At 44.8% G+C, this 24,965-nt stretch overlaps 1 protein-coding gene across 3 annotated transcripts in view; it reads right to left on the reverse strand.

Moving 5' to 3' along the window:
• Window positions 1-24,965, reverse strand: part of RNPC3 (RNA binding region (RNP1, RRM) containing 3) — a 231,179-nt gene that overhangs the window by 37,561 nt on the left and 168,653 nt on the right. For all 3 annotated transcript variants that reach the window (XM_078668497.1, XM_078668514.1, XM_078668506.1), the window contains exons 11-12: window positions 12,086-12,180; window positions 11,930-11,988 (exon numbers count right to left, since the gene is read on the reverse strand). In XM_078668497.1, coding sequence (XP_078524623.1) covers window positions 11,930-11,988; window positions 12,086-12,180 — 154 coding nt within the window. The remainder of the gene's footprint in view (window positions 1-11,929; window positions 11,989-12,085; window positions 12,181-24,965) is intronic.

Here is a 24,965-nt window from a genome sequence, read left to right on the forward strand (position 1 = left end):
TTTCCATTTCCAATGGTTTGCAGTACAAGATCAGAGCCAGTTTTGACCTTAAAAAAAAAAGAGGGGGTTTTAAAACATAATTGACAGACTGAAATTTCCCACTTTGTTGCTTGATGGTGGCTTGAGTTGCATTCGGACCCAGACAGTGATGGTCCTGTCTATGTTGTGGTATTCCAAGAAATCACATCTTACCTTCTACCACGCTGTGTACTGTATTGTTATTTGAATAGACATGAAAGGGCTGACGTAACATTTTTTTGTCGGACTGAATTCAGCATTATAACGTTTATTTTAACTATGTACAGTACTTGTTGGTACCGATGCATTGCTCTCTTCCATGAAGACTACACTCTCATCTAGAAACCTGTGGAAGTTAACCTGTTTTGGTGAATAAATCAGACATTGCTTAACCTAACTAAATGAAGCAAAATAGATTGTAGGTGCAGCACCAGATTTTTCTAAATCTTTGGGTTACTGTCGGAACAAGTTTTCGGTAATTGTCTGCACCCTAACTGGGTGAAAAGTCTATGAATGTGCCGCTTATTTTATTCCGATGAATGAGTGAGTTGGCAGACATCAATCTGTTGGTCTCCTCACGTGCTCAGTAGATGATGCCACATGGCAAAAAGGCAATTAACTGGAACTCCCCGCAGAGTCCCTGATTAAGAGTTGCCCGGTGTTAGGTGCGATATTTATTGCACCAGAAAAGTACAAATGTGGGGTGCGTTATTTATGAGAGCAGTTGTTCCCTAAAATGGGGGTATATAACAGGTGGATTTTGATGCTTGCTGCGCCAAAATGTACCTGTCCTGGTGTTTGCCAGGCATTTTTCTCCCTTTAAATTCTTTAGGTTTAAGTTTAACGTGCCAGAATTTAACAGGGATAAAATCATAATTCCGACGTCGGTAATTTTTAACCAGCTTGGACGTAATGATGCTTCTTATATTTGGTTTCCTGCTTATTGGGAGCCTCTTTGTGCCTTTATGAAGTGCATTATGGGTGTTTCATCCTCCCACCTATCTCTTTGCATTACAATAGCTTTGACACCAGTTATTAAAGTGTCTCAAAATGTTGTTTTCTTTCTGTCACACGGTGGCAATGTGGCCCCGTGTTTGGAATAAGAACCCTTTAAAACGGAGCAGCGATTCTGAAATACTGCTAGTACATTAAACTTGAGCAAGTTTCTTGGATTTATTTTGGTGTGACTTTTCGAAAGTGTAAAGCTTGTTATTTGTAAAAAAATGTTTTTCTTGCCATGCCCAGGGATTTGCGTATTATTATAAAAAGATGGTATAGTGTATTGAACGTTAAGGGAACAGATAGGCAAGGAATTGGAGACACTACCATTAGGAGAGCTCCAAATAGTAGCTGGAGACATGAATCAGGTACTGGACCCAGCCATAGACAGGCACCCACAAAGACAGAGCCAGACTACACAGAGAGGCAACCCCCTACGGAACCTTTGCACAAAACTAAGGCTAGCAGACCCATGGATACTACAAAACCCAGATGGGAGAGAGTATACTTTCTACTCAAACCCACACAACTCCTACAGTAGAATTGACTATATACTCATATCAGACACACACACACACTTCATAGAACACACAGAGATTGGTCCAAGAACGATCTCAGACCACTCTCACATCTGCCTAACACTAACGGGCAAACACAACGAACGACCGACACGAAGGTGGAGATTCGACGACGATCTACTCAAAAACACAAACAGCAGCACAGAAATAGAACTAGCCATAAAAGACTACCTCAAAAATAATGACAGCCCAGACATAGAAAGAGAGACGCTGTGGGACGCACTGAAAGCCACGATACAGGGAACCATAATCAGTATCAAAGGAAGACAGAACAGAGATAGAGGCAAAAAGATAACTGACCTTGAGCGCGAAATCAAAAAACTAGAATCAGGACACATAGCCAACCTAGAGGACAGGAACACCCTCACGACCCTAACAAAGAAAAAATACGAACTGAACAAGATCCTTAGCGAGAGGGCAGGGACCTGGATTAACAAATACAAAGCAATAAACTTATGCTCGGCCAATAGAGCAGGTAAAGCACTGGCATCGTACCTCAAAGGCAAACAGAGACAGCACACAATAGCAGCCGCCAGGGACAGCACGAACAAATCACACACGACGAACAAAGGAATACTCAACACTTTCAGAGACTTCTACGCACAGCTCTACAAAAAATACGACACTTTAAGTGCAGATGGGGGTAAAGAACTCCTGAAACACATCACACCACCAGAATTGACAGAAGAGCAGAGAGGAAGGCTAGACTCAGAAATAACAAGCGAAGAGATAGAAAGAGCTGCCAAAAGTCTAAAATATAACAAGGCACCAGGGCCAGACGGATTCACAGCCAAGTTCTACAAACACTACATCACCACACTCAGGCCAGCGATGACGTCAGTGTTCACAAGCTGTGTGCACAAAGGGCGCATGACGCAATCGATGGCTGAAGCCAACATTATAGTTATCCCAAAGGAGGGCAAAGACACGCAACACCCGAAAAACTATAGACCGATCTCACTCATAAATGTGGATTGCAAAATATATGCCAAGATCCTAGCTACCAGACTCAACACGTACCTACCCTCCCTCATACACTGCGCACAAGTGGGATACCTGAAAAACAGGATGTCCCACGACAACACAAGACTACTCTGCCACGTAATCAACCACGCGACCAAGAGCAACAACGCGGCGGTCATGATCGCCCTCGATGCAGAAAAAGCATTTGACAGAGTGTCGTGGCCGTACCTAGACCAATGCATGCAAAAATTCGGCTTAGGCCACAACTACAGGAAGATGGTAATGGCCCTATATAACGAACCCAAAGCCCGGGTGGTAGTAAACGGAGGCACGTCAGATCTGCTAGACCTAAACCGTGGAACGAGACAGGGCTGCCCGCTATCGCCGGCCCTCTTTCTATTGGCAATAGAACCCTTACTCAACATGATACAATCAAACCCAGACATCAGGGGTATACCTGTAGAGGAAGAAACTTTCAAGCTAGCAGCATACGCGGACGACGTCCTTATTGTAACAGAAGACCCAGAGAGATCCATAACCGCTTTGATGGACACTATAGATCAATACGCACAGGTGTCTGGATACAAACTCAACAGAGAGAAATCTGAGTGTAAACCACTGAACATCCACACCAACAAGACAGCACTGGGGTCCTCTGGACTGACCTGGCAGAGGAAAGCCATCAAATACCTAGGCCTCCTTTTCGAAAGAGATCTGCGCACCACACTAGACCAGAACGAACAAGCAATCTTAAACAAAATCAAGGAGAAGCTTGAGGGATGGTCACCCAAATTCACTACATGGTGGGGGAGGGTAGAGACTATCAAAATGATGGTCACCCCAATGGTTAACTACATGCTCAACATGCTACCACTAACTAACACATCAGACTTTCACAAAAAGTTGGACAAATTACTGAACACATTCCTGTGGAGAGGAAAGAAACCCAGAATCAGCATTCAGAAACTCAGACTCCCCAAGGCACTAGGAGGTCTTAACATAACACATTTCAAAACCTTTCAAACAGCCTGCATGGCAAAACAAGGCTTGTACTGGCTAGCTCCGAAGAGTGACTACACCCCGGCCTGGCTCTCTTTAGAGCGGAGATTGCTAGGGGGAATGGAACCCGTGGCACTGCTCACGGCGACGAAACACCCTGCAATCAAACAAAACGCAATCCTAAGGAACACAAGACTAGCCCTACTAAGAATAGATAAGCTACTAGACACCAGCATCAGACAAACCCAACTAGAGTCCCTCTGGCACAACCCTAGAATAAAGTACAGGAACAACACACTAGATATGCACACATGGTACCGACACGGCATAACAACGGTAGGCCAGCTACAGGACAAAGGAACTCAAACACCCTTCGACACACTCAAAGAGCAATACAAGTTCGACAGCGCAGAGCTCTATAACTTCCTTAAAATAAGGGTGGCAATTGCCAAAGCAGGCATAAACAAGCTCACTCCCTCAATACTACAATACGCCACCAGCCTAAACATAATAGGACACCAAGTGGCGCACATATACAGAGCCCTGAGCCCCAAAAGCTCTAAACTAAATGACAAAACCATAACACATTGGGAAACAGTGGCGGGGAGGGAGCTTAGTGAGAAGGAAAGGGCTGACCTCTGGTCTTCCACATCGAGAAGGAAGGTGACAACAACACTAGATCAGACAAAATTCTGGCTGATACACAAGGCCTACTGGACCCCAGCCCGCCTAGCCTCCATGGGTATCAGAGAAAACAACTCCTGCTGGAGCTGCAATAAGCAGAAAGGGGATCTAGCACACCTCCTCTTCCACTGCACCAAGATCAGGAAATTCTGGGACGCAATAAACACTCTAATCAACGACGTAACAGGCACCACACTAACACTTGACTTTCACTATCTGGCACTGGGGTACACCGACCCCTCCATAACATCCGAAAATGACAAGGACCTGATTGACCTCCTGCTCACAGCGGCGGTCAAGACGGTATTGAACAACTGGAAAGACACAGCGAAGGCCACTTTCAAAGCCTGGTTCAACTGGGTCATATTCCTGCGAGGAGCCGACACCATAACAACGAACAGCCTACCGAACTCAGGGAAGAAAAGCGAAATATGGCTATCGCTGGACAACTACCTGTCCTCACATAAGACACTCTGAACGTCAAGGGGTTAACTGGGAAGTTAGCCCGCAGGCCAGAGGCCAGACTAGGCAACACTACACAGACCACATGCATCACCTACCCGGGGACACAATGTGCCTACTCTCTCTCTCTTTACTCTCTACACCTCTCTCTCCACGCCACCAGGGGGTCAAAAGACAATCGGACAGTCTGTAGGGGGTATGGGGGAAGCCGGAAGGATTGACGAGAAGAAGAAGAAGAAGTAAGCATGGGAGCACGGACAAACAGCCGCGAGCCAATCGAGACAATGCTTGCCACCCCCCCTCAACCCCCCCCCCCCGGGCGTCTTTTCCCGGTCCTTTCTCATCCCCCACGTGTTTCACCCTGCACCATGTAAATATAATTTTTTCTTTCAATAAAAAATTAATGAAATAAATTCACTACATTAAACAAGTGCGTGCACGCCTCACGCTGAAGGTAAAAAAAAGATGAGGAGAGGAGGAGGCAGCAGAGGGAGGGGAGAGAGGCGGGGCCTGCGCCTGTTTCCCTTGCGGGAGCGAGCAGGAACCATCTGCTTGCAAGTTAATTACAAACGGATGGTTTGAAAGCTCGCTCCGGCAAGGGAATCGCCAAACGTGCACGCATTGCCATTCAAAGCAATGCAATGCGTGCACGTTTTTGCCAGCAAAAATTAATCCATTTCTAAAGGTCTTTTTCTATGCAGTGCATGCACGCTGCGTGGGCGAGACCTAAAAAGATCCCTCCTTTTGGTCCACACATCTAACCCCCATGTTTATTCATGCACTGGAGTCAGGCATTATACCAGACTTGTGGCGAGGTAGCACACTTCAACCAATATATAAAGCAGGGGTGTGTACATCTATAAGTGTAATTATAGACTGATTGCACTTATAGATGTGGAGACCAATATCTACGCTTCAAACCTGCTGACTGATCTAGAGGACTGGGTGATCAGTATAAGTTTAATCCCTAAAACTCAAACTGTTTTATGCACGAGAATGAGCACCCTAGCAAATTTTTTTGCAGTTACTCTCCTGGCCGGCCACATCATTACAAAGTTAAGTTTTCTTCATGCATGTTTTATAGACCTTAAAGCTGCCTTTGACAAGGTCCTTGAGAGAAGCTATGGCAAAAAATAGAAAGCTGGGGAGTTCCTACAAAATTGCTCGAGGCAATCATCAACCTCTATTCAAGTAAATGGGTCCACATTAAATTAGGCGACGATCGAAGTGTCACTAACAAAATAACAACTACCAATGGCTTAAAGCAGGGGTGCATTCTGGCCCCAAGCTTGTTCAACATTTACACAGTGGATTTAGATAACCATTTACGCCAAGCACAAAGATACTCCCCGAAATTGGGAATTGCATCTACACCAAGCCTTCAATATGCCGCCGATATAATTTTGCTCAGCAAAACAACTCGAGGTTTACAGCGGCTGATCACTCAGTTAGTAGACTACATAGCAACTGCTCAATTGGAACTCAATTATCAAAAAACAAAAGTCATGTGCTTTTCAAGCATTCACAAAAGACAACCCAGATTCACCTGGACGGAAAATAGCAACATCCTGGAACAGATCGCAACCTACAAATATCTGAGGGTTTTACTCGATCAGCACCTCAACTACAAGCAATATCTGACATCAAGGCAAGTGAAAGCAAACCAGCTGCTATTTGCATTTGTATCTTGCAAAACAAAACTTAGCGTCTGCTCAACAAACTACTTGCTGAAGGTCATAGCAGCAAAATTCATGCCTTTAATCTCCTACGGATCAGAACTGCCTAAAACCAAAGACGCATCATGGCTTGAACACCTCCCAATCCAGTCTTTTCAAGAAATTATTCTCAGTCCACAATACACATCACAAGCTCACATCAGGTTGTAGTTTGGTCTAAAAAACCAGACAAGGTGCCCTAATAAAATGTTACTGGAGAATGAACGCAGCAGAGGTAAACTTCCTCACCCACCTTTGCTGGCTGGAAATCGAAAAACAATTTAGTCTAAAGAACTCAGTCCACTCTGTGTTACTGCAATCACTCTCTTTTCTAAAGTTAGAAGAGGTTTGGCACACAATGCCTGCCTACCCTGAGTTCAAACAAATAACTAACAAAGCCATTAGTCTAAAATCATTGCTCATAGACCAAGGAACCTAGACGAATTGGGTGGTGATGCCAACATATAAAACTCTAAACCCTCAACCGTTTATGCAGGAGCACTTTTCAGGATCAAAAAAGCTCAATTTATTATAATGTTATTGAGGCTTGGAGTATATCCATCTAAAGATCTAACCCCAAAATGGCCAACCCTGGAATGTCGCCTCTGAGGTCACAGCAGTAAATCACTACTCCACCTACTATGCACTTACCCGGCTCTTTTAACCCTTCGGGAAATGCTATTACGGCCAATACTGAAGCAAGAACAAATGCAGATCTGCCACTCTAAAATCATTCAGAGGATCAACAGCCCAGCTGGCATTCAAAGCTGTGAAGTTTCTCAGCTAAGCAGCAAAGGATGTAGAAAGAAGAGATAGATGATTCTAGTCCGTCAATTAGGTGCCTTTGCTTCTCCTGTTTACTTTAGAAAAAGTCTAGGAACTGCAACATGATTTGTAAAATGGTACTTCCAATTAACAACCCAGCTTGAGTCACACAAAGACAGCAATTTTACAGATCAAGAGGACTTCACTGAACATAAAAAGATACGCAAAGTGGGGAGCCCTCAAAACAAATAGCCTCAAGCCTAACAGGCCTAAAGAAAAAACAGAACTCACACAGAGATACGGGCTACTGTCTCACAGGGACCCCACCCAGACCGGACAAACTTTGACAGTCAACAAGTACATTGCACTAGCACTTAATTCATTATTTACTTTACGGCATCAACTTGCAAGTTGTCATCTTTGCTATGTTGATTGACTCTGTGCGGCTGGCTTAATTCTTATGCATTAGATGTCACATTCCCTGACCTCAGGGCATGTAGCCCAAGGTTCACAAGAAGTTATAGGAAGGTGCTATATTATCAGTTTTAGATTTCATATTCGCATCATTGCAATGTAATATTTTAAAACAGTACAAATGTTCAATGATTTTAATTACTCCTCCGGTTGTATCGTATTTTGCTTTTATGATTTTAAATGAAATCTCATAAAGCATATTTTTCACTCACTCACTGGTAGAACACTGCAAATCGAGAATATTGCCACTAACCTTTTGTAAATTCTCCCAAGTTTAATTAAATAAATGTAGTCGCTAGCCCCACGCAACTAGACTGCTTTCTAACAGCAAAGACAAGAGAAACAGAATCGCTGATGCCACTCTAAGAAACTTTTTTGCCAGAAAAGCTGATCCCAGAACATTGGAGAAAATGTCCAGGGAGAGAGATTGTTAGCCTTGAGTGTCATGTAAACTAATGGTTAACATATTGTTCCCACCTCCAAAAAAAGATGGCGTGAAAGAGAATATAATTTCAAATAAAATAAATGTACCTATCTATTGAATAAACCAAAACCAGCACGCATTTGGCATGTGTCTGGAATCATCTAGTGAGATTAAAGATGAGCAAAAGAAGATTTCAGCAGCCCATGTAGTGAGTCTCCACTACAAGACAATTTCTGTAAGCTCCTTAAGCCCTCATTTATTGTCTTCAAATGCAGACCAGGAAATGGTTTGACCAACCCAGAAAGGCCAACTGGGTACTTGTGCTAAACGCCACTCTGGATTAGGGAAGTGGAGGAAGTAAGTGAAAACGAGCCCTGTAGGCTATGAACAGAAACCCATCACTGGAAGATTAGTGAGCACTAATGCAGAGGTAGTTGCACTGCTCTGCAAGTGGATATTAATTACTTGTTGGGCACCCTCTGAAACTGTAAACGTTAGTTAGAAACTTTTAGTTCCAACAAAAAGCTCACCAAAAGCAAAGCCTAAATGGATCCAAAGGCCCTACGTTCTGCATTGGCCCCTGGCCGCTTCTCTCCTGACAAGAGTGTTTTTTTCATGGTAATGCTTCTTGCCATTGGTTACTTGCCAAGCTCATAGAAGGACATTGCGTGGAACAATCATAAAAGACAAAAATGTGCTTCTTCAGGACAATCAAGTGCATAGACTTTCTCATATAGCCCCAACTGTCATTGCTTGCCAACCACATCTCAACACTGTGGTTTATCCATTTTTAGCTAATCAGTAGGTGTATATGAAAGGGAAGTCAAAATAAAATTTATTATCAGGACCTAATCACAAACATGTATCACAGATTGCTCTATTTTTGCTAGTTTTATACTGGTTAGGATTGATCAATAGTAGTTCCTAGTTAATGGGTGATGGTGTTGGAAAATATTTGTCTAGCTATAACTATTTATCTTCTGAACTCTTCCAAATTGAATGTGTTGTTTATTTCCATTACCACACTGCAGTAACCTCTTACAGGTTTCAGTAAAGAGCTTAGCCAAGCAATAACAAGCATTTACAATGCAATAGGTCTCGCATTATTTAAGTTTGAGCTATTGGCATTGTAAATGACAATGCCTTTTATTCATTTGCATCGATGCGTAAACAAGCACTTTGTACTTATAGTTCATGCTTATGAGAAGCAAGGTTGGCAGTCTCTTTTACGGCCAGCCTTGCTCTTCGTAAGCAAGGACTATACGTTCAAAGTGCTTGTTTATGTACCGATTGCAGGTTTTAAAAACAAATGAATAAAAGGCATTGTCATTTACAATGCCAATAGCTCAAACTTTAATAATACGAGACCTATTGCATTGTAAAATGCTTGTTTTTAACGTTTTGGCTCATGCTGAGGCAATGGTGCTCCAGCATATAGTGCAGGGCTGGGGAGGTGCGCTACAGATACATGTCCCTGGAGAGATGATGCTTGCACTAGAGGGTGTTTGTATAGGCTCCAGCATGGTTGTTAGGAGGGAACAACTTACATGTTAGATCAAACTCCTCCTATAGAGAAGTGGGTGAGTTTGCTTTGTAAAAGAACAGTTTGGAGGGTTCTGGGGTTTTCTCCCAGATCCAAGTAAATTATTCTGTACTGAAAGGGCCTGTAAGGTGGTCAACCGGGACTTCTTTGAAAGTAGGAGATCGAATGCCTCGTGAAAGCGATCGAGCATTAACAATTTATGTATGGACGTTCTTAGCAGGAGCAAAAGCCCTAAATATGTACAAAGAGATGTTTACGGCTCCAAGGCAGAGTGCCTAAGTGAAAGGGGAGACAGGTTTGCGCCTTACAAATGACCTCAAATGAAGCGATGTCTGAGGAATGGAAACAAACCTGAAGTGACGTCAGATTGGATGGTTATGCAACAGAATGGGTGCGCTCTGAGGGAACGGGTTTAACGGAGAAACAATTCTTTTCTCGCGAAGTTTGCTTTTATATAGCGCTTTCCACCCCTGACGATGCGTCAAAGCTCTTTTATGGGTGATAGCGTGCCACCCCTATGGCAGCCTTGGGTGGAGGACTGTATGGTTGTGATGTGGCCAGCCTGTGTGGGTAGCGGTTTGATGCCCTGCTTTGTCATAAGTTGGCGCTGTACTCTGGCGTGCAGTGACGCGCCAGGAGTGACAGACAGCCTGGTGGGCGGCTGAGGCCTGGTGTAGGGGTGGGCGCAGTGTGTCCTATGTGGGACGGGGTGTACTTGTGTGTCAGAGGTTGTCACTGCAAGCTTGCGCTTTGAGTGGAGGAAAGGACAGTGTGCAGTGTGGCGCGTGTGGTGTGTCTACCACACTTGAAGATGTCTGCCCCACATTCGGGTGGTTGTAAAGGTTGGCTGTCCTGGCAGCACCGCTTCACCAACGGCAAACCAGCAGACACAGCTCTAGACCAGCTCAAGGACCAGGCAAGATACAGCCGGAGTTTGCAAATTCCACCTGAAAGAGTTTTGTGAGCGAAACACTTCACCAGGTGGGATTCAAAAAATCAGAAAGTACACCTGTGCCTAAAAAAAAATTACCTTCTAGTGTGTTTGACGTAATCCGTGATTTAAATCAATGAGGTGTTTCATACTTCCAATGTCGATAAAATTACCAGAATTACGATGTCGTACTAACAGCGCCTGCTCTTTACTGCTTCGAAGCCACAAGCCTTTGTCAGTTAGCGCTACACGAAAGAGATTGTGTTTGCAAAAAAAACAAGAAAAAGACAAAATCACATTGCCCCCACCTTCCCTCTCCTTCTCACTTGTCCCAGGGCTGCCAACGCAACAAACAAGAAGCCGCGGACCCTGCGACTCAGAAGTCTATACTCTTTTCCACCTCTACCTGCCGGTGGCTTTGTTCTCGTCATTGAATCTACACTTTCTTAATCTAGTTTTCAAAATGCTGAAGGGTGATAAAAGGACTTTGTCTAGAGGGAACCGGTTTGTTTTGCTCTTCTCACTGTAAAAGAATCCTTTCCTCTTACAGTAAACTAATATTGAAGTAAATCAATTGAAGGTGTTCATTGTTTATAGGTTTGGATCAGCGCTGTGGGGTCTCTAGCCAAGAAAGTCTAGATGAACACTGAAATGCCTTGATTTGTGTTCTCCACTATGATAACAGTGGGCTGTCTCTGATCCTAGATGCTTTTGCTGGGGTATGGTACATTTTAGATGACGCAATAATAAATGAGGTTTTTGGTAGTCACCATCTTTTGGCCTTTATGTATTTAACAATACAGAACATCTTTCAATAACCCACAACAGGCAGACTTAAAGGCTGCACAAGATATGGGTGTATTAACACTTTAGACAATCTTAGTACATTGCTGGAAGGAGCATTAGATGTGTGTGTTTCATACACTTTGTTTGCTCTCCTAATATGTAGTGTAAATCACCCCTTCAGGCTATTGTGAGAAGGCTGCAAAGTTTATTGGGTTGGATGTGATTGCAGGGCTGGTAGGAGGGATAAGGGAGGCCACAGATTGATCGTGTGTGCTATTGTCAAGCTGGATTCAACTCTTGATCAAAATTGCATATGCATGTTCACTTCACACAGGGTAAAAAAACACTTAAAGGGATTAATCTAAAACAGTAAGAAATATTTGGAGAAGCAAAATATATATTGGCAAAGATGATTCTCGAAGTCCATCTCTTCCTCAATGCTGCTGTCGATCACTCAAATATGTAAGTCAATATCATTCTAAAAATCAGGATTTCAGCAGTTAAACTGAATTAAATCCAGTAGATTGCAGACTTGATGTCAGAAGTTACAGAAACAAGCACTTTAGACATTTTGTATTCAATACATACATTATACTTTCCGTTTCTGATGAAAAGTCGATGTATCTCCCAAAAATAAACTTAAGGTCCTGCAGATGAAAAAAACAATACATCAAAAAAAATCACACCTCACATATAAAAGAATAAAAATTAAAAACAAATCAATAATATATTGATAAGGCATACTTTTTCTTGAACTTGCTTTGATAAATTCTTCACGTAGATTCTGCAGTTCGGTTCGCCAGGGTCATAACCTTTAAAAACTGAATGTTTGGCCATTTCTTTAAAAAAGAAAACACATACACACTTAAGTAGACATTTTAACAGTGCTGATGCTTATTTTCATAAATGCACATTTAAAATTAGGCTCAGTGTTATGTGCTCTATTAAATGCTCCCTTTAAAAGACATCATTTCGTATTTGTGATATTTTACCAGTGCAAGAGGGAAGACAGCTTGACATCGGCCTACATGTTAGATTTTAGGATTTAAGCTGGTGAGCTCTTGAGCAATTTCGCAGCCACATAATTAATAGTGAGCAGAATACATATATTGGTGGAGGATGTTGCGAAAATATGATAACCACCCACTGAAGCCTTAAAGAGTAAACAGGAATATGAGTCATCATCCTAAAACATATCTAAAAGGGACATTTATGAACAGGGGTTGGTACGACGGAGGGATTGCGCTGCCGAATCTGCAATTATACTATTGGGCGGCTCACTTGAAGCCCATTAACCAGTGGATACACGCACCCCAAGAAGACCTGGCATACAAGGCTGACCGGGCACAACTTGGCACCAACAGCATGTTAGCAACTTTTTACGATAAATGCCTCATGCACAACTTGGTGGGACCCACGAAACTCACTACCGCACTGTGGTACACAGCACAAGCTAAACTGGGGTGGAAGGGGCGAATTACTAAACTCACCCCTCTATGGGATACCAGAGCCCTGGGGAATCTGAGAAACTGTAAGGGCTTCACACACTGGGATAGCAATGGCATATCAACAGTGGGTGACATGTGGGATAAGGGCACGGTGCTCCCTTTCGAGCAGCTGCAACAGCATTATGAGTTAGGACTGACTGAATCGTTTAGATATTTGCAGATTCGGCACGCACTGCTCTCTGCCATTCCACCCGACTCGGAGGTCCCAGAGGCATCTCCTCTTGAGGACCGCCTCCTCACGGATTACATGCAAGAGCGGGCTACATCACTCACTTATCGTAAATTGCTCAACAACCTACCGGACCCTGCATTAAAATTGAGAGATAGATGGGTGGCGGAGGTAGGAGAGATGGACGAGTCTGAATGGAATGAAACATTGGCATCACCAAGGGAGGTGGGCATATCAGCTAAGCTCCGTCTTGTGCAGCTCAAAATATTACACAGGGTGTATTACACTAGAACGACACTACACTTAATACAGCAGGCACAACATCCCTTCTGTTTGCGCGGATGTGGTGAGGAGGGTACGTTTCTTCATACCATATGGGATTGCCCTCGCATCATGGAGTATTGGAGACAGATTATGCGCACTATATCTCAAACTACGGGGTTGCCCCTAGTTCCTGAGCCACGTAAATGCCTTTTAAACATTTGGGAACCGAACGAACTCACCAGACATAGCCGACAGTGGTCCACGATAGGTATGATGATAGCGAAACGGGATATAGCACAGACATGGCGTGCGGTAGAGCCCCCCACACTGACACAATGGTGCACGAACATGGATAGGGTAATGATCACGGAGAGGGCGGTTTACACAGCCAAGGCCTGCCTACGTAAATGGAACAAGATATGGGCCCCGTGGAATGTATTCAGAGGGGAGATTTGAGATCCCCTGCAGGAAGACGAGCACACCACCTCAGACGAAGAGGAAGAGGATGAGTAAGAACAGAAGGGGAGGGATGTGCAGGCACGAAGACCCCTGCGTTCCAACATAGTATACAAGTCAGTAGGGAAGGGAGTCGTGGTCTGGGTAGTCCAAACCAATACAGCTCATACATTGAGTCCATCGCCCAACGGAGAGAAGTGCGCTGAACAAGCAGTGGGTGGAGGTCATGTTCTCCCACAGAGTGCAATTGATACGCAATGATGGGGCAGGTGTGGTGCTCTTCTTAGAATTGTCTGCCTTACGGTTAATGCTCTGTTAGCTTTATGTTTAAAGTTGAATTGTTGCTATAAAATAGAAAAACCTGACCTACAATTAGCAGATGTACACATGCGAGTTATGTACGAACAATTGATCGACCACGCCGCCGGACTCCCGAGTTGTCGGCAAATGGGCTGTGTTACTTAGAACATTTTTGAATCACATTTGAATATGCTGCGGCCGGCCCTAGGGGTTGTAGGCTGTAAGCTGTGTAAAATTGGAACCGTACAATAAAGGTTTTAAAAACAAACACATAAAAAGGGACATTTATAAAGCGAATGTTTGATGCGAATTAAAAACATCTGCAAATCTGACTATGAGTCTTTAATTCTTCAAAGTGAAACTGAGGCATAAGAATCCAGTACTGTTAAAAATGAACCCCAATGTGACTTTGAGGGGGAAAAAAACATAACATTTTACAATTACTAAAACGTTCATAAGTAAATCAATGATTCCTATCAAAGCAACCTGTACAGCCTAGATAATTAAAAAGTGGATTAACACGTTGACCAATTAGCTAAACTTCTTCTCAAGTAGAATGCAATTCAAATATGTGATGAACAGGAAATGACACTTCAATTAGTCAAAGACATAACGAAGCAACAAGGCTTAAGGTACTATGTGGAGTACCAGGGACATACAAATAGTAGTGTATTTTTGTATAACTAATCTTCTGGATATAGATTGGCAGAAATGCTTACATGAATCTATAAAGTAATGGAGTGAGAGTTCACAGAAGATGGTCAAGTTGTCTGATTTAATAAAACGTTACTAGCTATTTTGTATTATTAGTGACGTTTATTTTATTCCCCAGTTTTCTTGTTTTGGGCTTTAATTTTGCTTAGCTAAATGGTAGGGCCACCTGAGAAGTAAAGGCAGATTTTTATTTAGTGAACGAGTAGTGTTTGAAAAGACGTGTGCTTGGTGCAGTGCAAGTTGGCACACCAGTAGAACCGATTTGTTTGGTGGAAGTTTGTGCACTAGACTCTAGTCATGGAGTAGAGAGGGTCCGAGAATAAGCATGCATAAGGAAGGATTGATGTGATGTATGAAGCATGGTTAATTATATGGCCGAGATGGAAGTGAAGGCTAAGCATAGATCACAAACCCATTGCTTCTCTGCTTTATGGTTCGGGTGGCAGTCTGGGCACAGTTAAATATATTTAATTTAAGTATGCATCATCCTGAAACTGTGCGTCCTTAAGAAAAGATTGCTAGTGATTCCAAGGTTGGGTTGAGTGGCTTCACTAGCGTGGACTTTGTATTGTTGTATTTTTAGGAAATGTTGGTACTTTGGGGCTGAAGTGTGGTGGATGCTTCGGCTTGGACACTGCAACTGATGTCAATGTTCAAAAGCACATTAATGAAGATGGCTGTTGATGACAAAAGTGAGTTGCTGATTTCTTGCTTTCAAAAACATGTTACAATTCTGACCTGTGACAACTATGCTCAGAATTTCACATACGCATCAATACCCAGGCTTAAAATATACACAAATAGTCCCAAGGCCACAGTTGATGTGGACCAGAAACACCTTTATAAGGAAGAATGAGCGGGTAGTCTCCCTGCAAGGGTACAGATAAAATGTCATACCTGCTGGAATTTAATTTTGTTGCCACTGCTGCCAGCCACTAGCCAGCCTGGTAAGAGGTATAGTACCCACCCCTAACTGTGGTTGTGGCATGTGTTATCTTTTAAAAGAGATGGGCTCCCTGGAAGAAACCATAAGTCAGGTCAAGGCAGTACAACTTTTCAAAGAGGATTATTGTCTAAAGAGTGAGCGTCTGATTAAAGTTTATTTTCATATGATCTATTGTTTTTAAGAGTGAGGTTTACTTCCTTACCTAATTATATCCAAGACTCATCTTATTGTATTAATATTCTGGGGAATATCTTTTTGTAATTTTAAACGGATACAAATATAGGTATTTAAGGAAAAACTATGAAAACAAACATGGTAAATGCAATTGTTTCGCCTATGTGATTATTAATAATGTTGTTATTGTAAGTTTTAGCCTGGTGAGCAGGTGTAAAACTGATATGGTAAACTAATATTTGAACGGGGGTACCTGAAACCCAGGCATTATGTTACGCGTTGATAAATAACAAGAAAATCAACTAATGGAAGCATGAGAGGAGGGACTGAGTAAGGAAGCAAGACAAGGAGTATGGATTTAAGACAAAACAAAGGGGGTCAGCAGGCAAGTATTAAATCAAAAAGAAAAGAAATTAGTGAAATCTGAGTAATGAAAAAGAAAGAACGGAAATATAGAGTTTTTGAGGAATTAAATAAAGGTCTAGGATGTTCTGGTAACAGCATCTACTCTCTGGGCACGATAGCTGCAACAAAGAATACGTACTCGCTAGTGCAGCTACAAACAAGTTGCAGCGAAACTGAGTCATGAGAGGAGGGACCCTTCCAACTCCATTGAGCAGCAGGGGCAACCTTTCTTGCTATGATCAGTCAGCGGAAGTAGGGATGTGTATTAGATCCAGACGAGTTTTAAAGTTCACAGGGGGCACGATGCAAAACAGCTACAGGTGAAGTAACTACATTCATAATAGGCTAGCTGCCAACATAGTATTACTCTGAGAATTTTCAAGCAGGGCGAAAGTGCTGCTATTGTTTAAAACGAAATTGCAACATTAAATAACTTACTAGTTGCATGGCACATAGATAGGCTATGTGTGATTTCCTTTACAGGTTGAACTTGGCTGAGCTGCATAGCTTATGTGGGACGAGCGCGTCAGATGAATGCCATTTTAAACAAGCATTTGCAATGCAATAGGTCTCGCATTTGTAAAAGTTTGAGCTATTGGCATTGCTACAAATAATGCAACGCCAATAGCGCAAACATTTAGTAATGTGAGACCTATTGCTTTGCAAAAGCAATGGGGAGCAGACACAGGAGTAACAGAGGAGAAAGACATTTTAAGTAAATGAAAAAGTATATATCGCAAACTCGACCCGAAGGTATCTGAGCGCTACAGAGCGGTCCGGCAGTAAAAGGCAGCCACCAGTTGAACCTAATAACATTGCAAATATATAATTTCTGGCCTATTCTCCGTTTTATTTTCACTGTCTTCGTAATATTTCGTTGAAAGTGCGAATTTCATGCTCTCCCATAGACATGTGTTGTTGTGTGCAGCTCAGTTGGTTGCGCTGCAGCTGTAGAGGTGTGTGTATGTGTCTGTCTGTCTGCCCCCAGGAGGTTACACATTTAATCCCGCCGACCCAGCCTTTCATCCCCTACAGGGGCATGTAAGACGCTCACTCTCCCAGTGTGTTGTACATGTCCTTCGGGACAACATTTTGTATAAGTATCATTGTGAGTAAAAGCTGTGGCATATGCCCCTTTCAGCGGTGCTAGTTACAGCAGACCCACGATAGTGAAACTCTAAGTTTGCTTTGCCAGAATTGAAAACCCTGTTCTCTGGAGTGAATAAACGAGGGCGGGAGTAATCACTGTTTCACTTAATAAATGGAAATGTTACACTTCTTTGATTGGTGCGTGTGTATATGTGTGTGTTGTGTGTGTATTCTGTTTCTAAGAGCTGCTGCCTTCGGCAGATAATTGCCACAAGAAACAGGGATGAGGTGCCCAAGAGCACACAGTTTGGTCACGCATGATGGGGAAGGAGTAGTTTCTGTCCTGTAACTCCAGTTCTGTAGTAGGGGTATCTCTGTTATAGTCATAATCTAGTGAATAGTCCCGCTCATGTGCGTGGACCCCGGCAATCAAAAATAATCTCTTAAGTTGTCAAAAAATGCAGAACTGCAAAGACACTTAAGAGATAATTTAAAGACAAATAATGCAGCCTATATCCACAGGCTACACTGTCCAGTACTTCAACTAGAAATTCCACCAAAAACAACCACACAAACAGCACAGCCTGCTCAGTTTCTTCTACAGAAAAACTTGCCTCTACCAGTAAAAGCCCCTGGAATGATAGAGAGGAAGGCATGGACAGACAAGCCCCATAGGCTGCCATTATGTGGCTTAAATAGGATACTGTGCCTTTAAGAGAACTTTCCAGAACTTCTCCCAGTATCCCAGAATGCATAGCAGGTCCCATTTACTTTCAGTTCTTTTTGAAGGCGTAAAACGCCAGACCTGCAACATTCCTGACATGAAAATCTTTCTCCACCGGGGAGGAGGGCGGGCGCTTATGACTATAACAGAGATACTCCTACTACAGAACTGGAGTTACAGGACAGAAACTACTCCTTCTGTAGTAGGGGATCTCTGTGTATAGTCATAATCTAGTGAATAGAATGGCAAGCCCATCCCCACACCAAAGCGGCGGTGGAGAAAAGAGAAATAACACCACTATCCGGCGAACAGATTTCGCAGCAAAGCCTGCCCAAACTAAGCGTCTGCCCTGGCATCAGTGTCCAGGCAGTAATGCTTAGCAAAGGTATGAACCGACTTCCAAGTGGCCGCCTTGCAGATTTCTGCAATTGGAACATTACGGAGCAAAGCAGTCGTGGCAGCTTTGCCCCTGGTGGAATGAGCCTTAGGTTTACCCCCTAAGGTCTTATTAGCTTTTTGGTAACACAGCTGTATGCAGGACACAATCCACCTAGAGATGGACTGCTTCGAGGTCGCAAGACCCGTCCTGACCGATCCATAATTGATAAGCAATTGGTCTGACCTACGAATATCTTTGGTTTTATCCAGATAAAATTTCACACCCTCCTACCATCCAGGGAATGTAAAGACCTTTCCGCTGGAGATGAAGGATTCTGAAAAAACGTAGGCAAAGTTATCGTCTGGTTGACATGAAAATCAGAAATAACCTTGGGATAACCTTGGGAAGAAATTTAGGGTGAGTACGCATAACAACCTTAGCAGCATGAAATACAGTATAAGGTTCTTGGCAACACAACGCCTGAATTTCACTCACCCTGCGGGCCGATGTAATGGCCACGAGGAACGCCGCCTTCCAGGACAAGTGCTGCAACGAAGCCTTATGAATAGGTTCAAAAGGCTCCTTCATCAATCTGGACAGCACCACATCCAATTCCCAAAAGGCATAGGAAGCCTGACAGGAGGGAATACTTTCTTCAAGCCTTCCAGAAAATCTTTGATCACAGGGATCTGGAAGAAGGAAGTCTGTGAAGGGCATTTCCTGTAGGCAGTCAATGCAGCTAGATGAACCTTAATGGAATGAACATTAAGGCCAGACTGCGCCAAATGAAGAAGGTAAGGAAGAATGACATCCTCCTTGCACGGCGTCGGGTCATAGTTCTTGGACTTGCACCAGATACAGAACCTCTTCCACTTGTAAGCATAGGAAGTCCGAGTGGAAGGTCGTTTAGACTCCTTCAGTATGTCCATGCAATCTTCGGGCAGATTCAAATGGCCATATTGCACTATCTCAGGAGCCATGCAGCCAAACTCAAAGACGAGAGGTTGGGGTGCAGCGTCTGTCCCCCGAACTTCGTGAGAAGGTCCGGCCTGCACGGCAACCGCATGTGAGGAAGGAGAGACCGGTGAAGCAGGTCCGTGAACCACCATTCCGGAGCAATAAGTATCATCCGCGTCCTGGACCGGGCCAACTTGATGAGTACCGCCGGAATCAGGGGAATGGGTGGAAAAGCGTACAGAAAGCTGTTCGACCAGTCGATCCATAGCGCATTCCCCAGCGTCCCCCGCTGGTAGTACCTGGAGGCGAAGTCTCGGCATTTGCTGTTTTCGGCGGTTGCGAACAGATCGACGTCTGGAGTCCCCCACCTTGCGAAGACTTCTCCTAGTACTTCGTCGTTTATGACCCATTCGTGGTTTTCCTGGAGCAGTCTGCTCAGTGCGTCCGCCTGAACATTCTGCACACCTGGCAGATGGGTAGCCGTTCTCGTCAGTCCTCTGGCCAGAAGCCAATGCCAGATCGCCTGCACCTCCTGAGACAAGGTGCGCGATCTCGAACCGCCCTGCTTGTTGAGGTAATACATCGTGGTTCTATTGTCTGTCTGTACAATCAGCGAGTTGGTGTGAAAGGACGGATGAAAGGCCTTCAGTGCCAAGTGAACAGCTCTGAGTTCCAGGAAATTGATGTGATACGTGGCCTCCATCGGGGACCACGTTCCCTGAATCTGTAAGACTCCGGAGTGCGCCCCCCATCCTTGGAGAGAAGCATCCGTCACGACAGTCTGAGTTGGAATGTCCTTGTGGAAAGGGACCCCCCTGAGGAGATTCTCCGCTGAACACCACCACTTCAGAGACTGAAGAGCATGCAGAGACAGTCTTATCTTGTCATCCCAAGATCCTTTCCTCTGATCCCACTGGTCCTCCAAGCACTCCTGCAACGGTCTCATGTGCAGCCGTGCGTGTGGCGTTAGGAAGATACAAGAGGCCATCGATCCCAGTAGAGAAGACACCGTCCTCACTGTTGTAGATGGAGTGGTCATAAGAGCCTGAGCCTTCCGAAGGAGTGATAATCGTCTCTCCTCCGGAGACACGCTTGCTGACAGCGTATTGATGGAGGCTCCCAAGTACTGTATGCACTGGACCGGAGTCGGAACAGACTTGGACATGTTGATGTGCAACCCCAGCTTGTTCAAGAGAACGCACGTCTTCTGGAAGTGGGCTTGCGCTTCCGAGAAGGAGGCGGCCTTGATCAACCAATCTTCCAGGTACGGGTAGACGAACACCTTGTTCTTTCTCAGGTGCGCCGCTACCACCGCCATGCACTTCAAGAATGTTCTCGGCCCAGACTTCAGCCCGAATGGCAGTACTGTGTATTGATAATGATTGCCGCCGACTTGGAATCGCAGGAACTTCCTGTGTTTGTGTGCAATGGGCACATGGAAGTACGCATCTTGCAGGTCTATCGCACATAGCCAGTCCCCCTGTTGCAACGGAGGATAAATCTGATGCAACGACAGCATGCAAAACTTTTCTCTGCGAATCGACTTGTTTGCCTGTCGCAAGTCCAGAATGGGCCTGAACTCGTTCTTGTCCTTCTTGCGAACCAGGAAGAACCGGGAGTACAGACCTCTTCCTCTTTGAGATCGAGGTACGTCTTATATCGCCCTTTTCCTTAACAGGATATCAGCCTCCACCTGGAGCTCGCGAAGCTGAATCTGCGAGCTGACCGGTGTAATTGCTGGAGGCGGGCTGGTGAACCGAAGGCTGTATCCATTGCAAACAATATTTTCAGCACCCACTTGTCCCAAGTAATTTTTCTCCACTCTGCCAGAAAAAATTGAACGCTTCCCCCCACCGGAGTGGGTAACGGATGTAGGGGAAGTAAGCGCTCAGGGCCTAGACCCAGCTGGGCCTTTAGTCGCTGTTGCCGACTGTTGGCCGCCTCTTCCTCTCTGGCGCTTCTGGAACGGCTTCGGAACTGCTGCTGTTGCTGTCCCGAGTTGAAGTACTGGACAGTGTAGCCTGTGGATATAGGCTGCATTATTTGTCTTTAAATTCTCTCTTAAGTGTCTTTGCAGTTCTGCATTTTTTGACAACTGAAGAGATTATTTTTGATTGCCGGGGTCCACGCACATGAGTGGGACTATTCACTAGATTATGACTATACACAGAGATCTCCTACTACAGAAGTAGAGATTTGGGTCCAGGTCTTGTGGTTGCTTGGTTCACCCTGGGAGCGGGGGGGGGGGGAAGGAGGGGGGGGGGGAGACTCATCTGCTCCAGCCTGTGCCCTTCTCAACTGTGTTCACCTGTCGAGTCTGCGATGTGATAAAGAGAGCTATTATGAGCACCACGGACGCCCCCACCATCACACACGCTAGACACGGAAGGCCACACGCGATCCTTACTTACCATGTTTGTTTGAGTACCCGCAAAACAGAACACACTTGCAATGCAATCCCCCAAAAACTAAGCAAAGGCCTGCTCTCATATCACAAATCACTGTTAACAGATCACTTTAAACAACTGGTTTCAGTGAAGCAACTGAATACTACAAGTACCAGAATGCACCGATTTGTGACATGAAATCCGATGTCTCTAGGCATGCTGTCTTGTCAGCAACTCTTCCAAACCTCAGAAACCAGTCTGCATGGCTCTCCGGAGCTGCTGCTGGGAGAAATGAGAGGGGGAATGGCTTCCTTGCAGCCCCGTCTTCATGACAATGGGGAGGGGGTGGAAAAAGGAAGGGGTGTTTAACAATGACCTGTCACAGGCAGGAGCCGCGGGATTAGTTTGAAGTCCTGTGAAGAGGCCTAGTCCCTGAGGCCCTGGGAGGCAGGCTCACAGATGGGGGAAGTGTATGCCCACGGGCCGGGGCATGCCCCCACCCCCTTCCAATGAAAGGTAAAGCAAAAGGCTCTCTTCACCCCGAGGCCCTTCCCCAAGGGTGGGCAATGGCCCTGCCAGTCAAACTTCGACCAGAGTGTGGATGTAATTCCTAAGGGCTGTGTTTTTATTCTTTTGTGCTGCTTTTTTAGTCGTGCGGACTTCCAAGACCTATTGATACTTGCATTTTACACTGCCTTTTTTTTATTGTGAAAGATGGTGCACAAAGCTTGTGGTTGTAAAATCCGGCATTACTGTGCATGCGTGAGAGAGGCCCAGAACAGAGAAAGGGGTACATGCTTCGGATGGCGAGCTTCCCTACTCCGGGCCACGCCACTGATTCCTTTACCCTCCTAATGAATCCACTGATGTCCTCGAAGGGTGTCCGGACGCGGCAGAGGTCAGGGTTGGGGTTGGCAATGAAGCAGAGAGTTTCACCAGCTGAGGCTGCTCGCATGAAGCCGCTACTACAGCCTCAGTGTCGGGAGCTTGGTTTACCTTCAATAATGCAAGCCTCTCCTCTCTTAGACTCTGCTTGGAGGTCGTCTGATAAACTACCCCACCCTTGCACCCCTGTCACTTGACCTCTGTTAACAGCCCGGTGCGAAATGACCACCTTTCTATTTAGAGACAAATACTGTCTCGCCCCTTGCATCCGAGCTTTGTTGTGTTAACAAAGGTACACAAATCCCAGTGCCGCAGCATTGTGTTTTAAGATCGCTAAAAAGTCAGAAAGCATCTGCCTGTCACTGTGGCTGCCAACCGGAATCAGTTTTCAACAAATTCCACAAGGAGTATTCTTGTTTGCGGACGTATTAAAACAAAGCCTACCCTCTCCTAAAGTATTCTGCATGATATATGAAGCACATCACGGGTGGCTAATTACTGAAACTATCTTCAGTTCTACAAAAATCTTGCGCGCACTAGAAAATGAAGTGCATTTATTGTTAATGATGTATGCTGCCATGGGTACCTTGGAGAGAAATGCAACAAACCTGCACACGTATATGAAATTCACTTTTAGACCAAATGTGCGGAAGGTCATCTGCCAGAATACATGGGGTATTGGCACATTGATGCTTTCCAATGCAAACCTAGCCGCCGGAGATAAGATACAGAGAGGGTCGACGGATCTGAGTGGCAGGTGACTGCCAAGCCCCAGTGGCTCCCAGAAGAGGCGTGAAACAGTGTCCAGCTAAGGGTACACCCGGGGCCACGTCCAGACCGGGCAGGATGTTGTATCTGCCTGCAAGTGGTGTCTGTTCGCCGCTGCTGCTCATCCGGGAGTGACGGTGTGATGTGTGTGCTCGGCACCAGATGGAACCCTCTAGGGTAACATTCACCCTGCAACCACACCGTCATTTCTAATTCCTACACCCCCTAATCCAGTGTCAGCAAGTCCATGCTCCCGGCCTCTGTGTAATAGACACCAATAGGCCATGGGCGGAGCAATGCGCCCGTCTGTGGCCTATTGCGTGCAGTCTTTCATTAAAAGACGCACGCAAAGGCCAATAGCTGCCCAGAAAAGGAAAAGCACACGCACAAGCGTGTGCGATTCCTAGGGCAGCTTACAAACCCCGTTTTTCAATTACTAAATGCTTTGCGCAGTGCAACACGCAGGGCGCGAGCCCTAAACACACAGTGTGTGCTATGATGTTCAGAATAGCTGCACTTTCATATTGCAAATCATTTCCACAAAAAAAGAAAAATGAAGAATTGTTGTTGGTCGTTCATCTGCAGCTTCCAGAAGCCTGTGCTGGGTATTTTGAAGCATGCTGGTTTATAGCGCTAACAAATGATGCATAGAAGACACATCACCCAAAGCTGATCATTTTTGTTCCTGTTTTTTTACAACAGGGTTGTGTTTATTAATCATAACAGTTCACTGGCAATGTCTGTAATGTCTACCAAGCTCTATCCAAAACTTCAAGAAAAGACTCTAAAGAGTTAGCACATATTTATGCGACTTGTACTTGTTTTTTTTTTGCAGATCTGCTCTCAGCGTATATAAAAACAAACTGCAAAACTACAGATCGCCATTGAAAGTACTGGAACATCGTGATTTCAGTATTAAGACTACTGCAAAGATAACACAGGGAGTCTAGACTGGCAGCGTCTATTACTATGTTTTACATGCCATTAAATACACCCTTGAAAATGGGTGTAGTGCCAGAGGTCTGCCTGCTACAGCCATCCATGCATAACTGCCATGCAGGCTACGACAGGCTCTATAGCAAGGCAGCCACAGTTGGTATCCACTTCCATCACAGAAGCCACCAATTAATCTATGCAATGGACGGAGGTACATTGTAATCTCCTAGGGCATCTTACCTGCGACTGATCTCTGCTGGGTAATCAGCACCGGGGTTTAGGAGGTCAGTCATCCTAGCTCCTGTCAGGGAGTGGATGGTGTGCCCAGTGTACAACTGCAACCCATGCCTACAGAGGAACTAGCGGAAGCGATGCCAGGGAGAACCGTCCACTGAGCAGCCAGGGAAATAAAGAAAGAGAGCCGGAATGGAAACATAGTGGGGGGAGGAGGAGGACAACATCGAGCAGGTCTCAACAATGTGGGAAGCTGGTGGCCATGGTGGAATTAAGCTTTTTCCACTTTATTGTGGGGAGAGCGACTATGAATCTTAAAATAAATAAAA

Source organism: Lissotriton helveticus, chromosome 1_2 (assembly GCF_964261635.1).
Source record: "Lissotriton helveticus chromosome 1_2, aLisHel1.1, whole genome shotgun sequence".
NCBI lineage: Eukaryota > Metazoa > Chordata > Amphibia > Caudata > Salamandridae > Lissotriton > Lissotriton helveticus.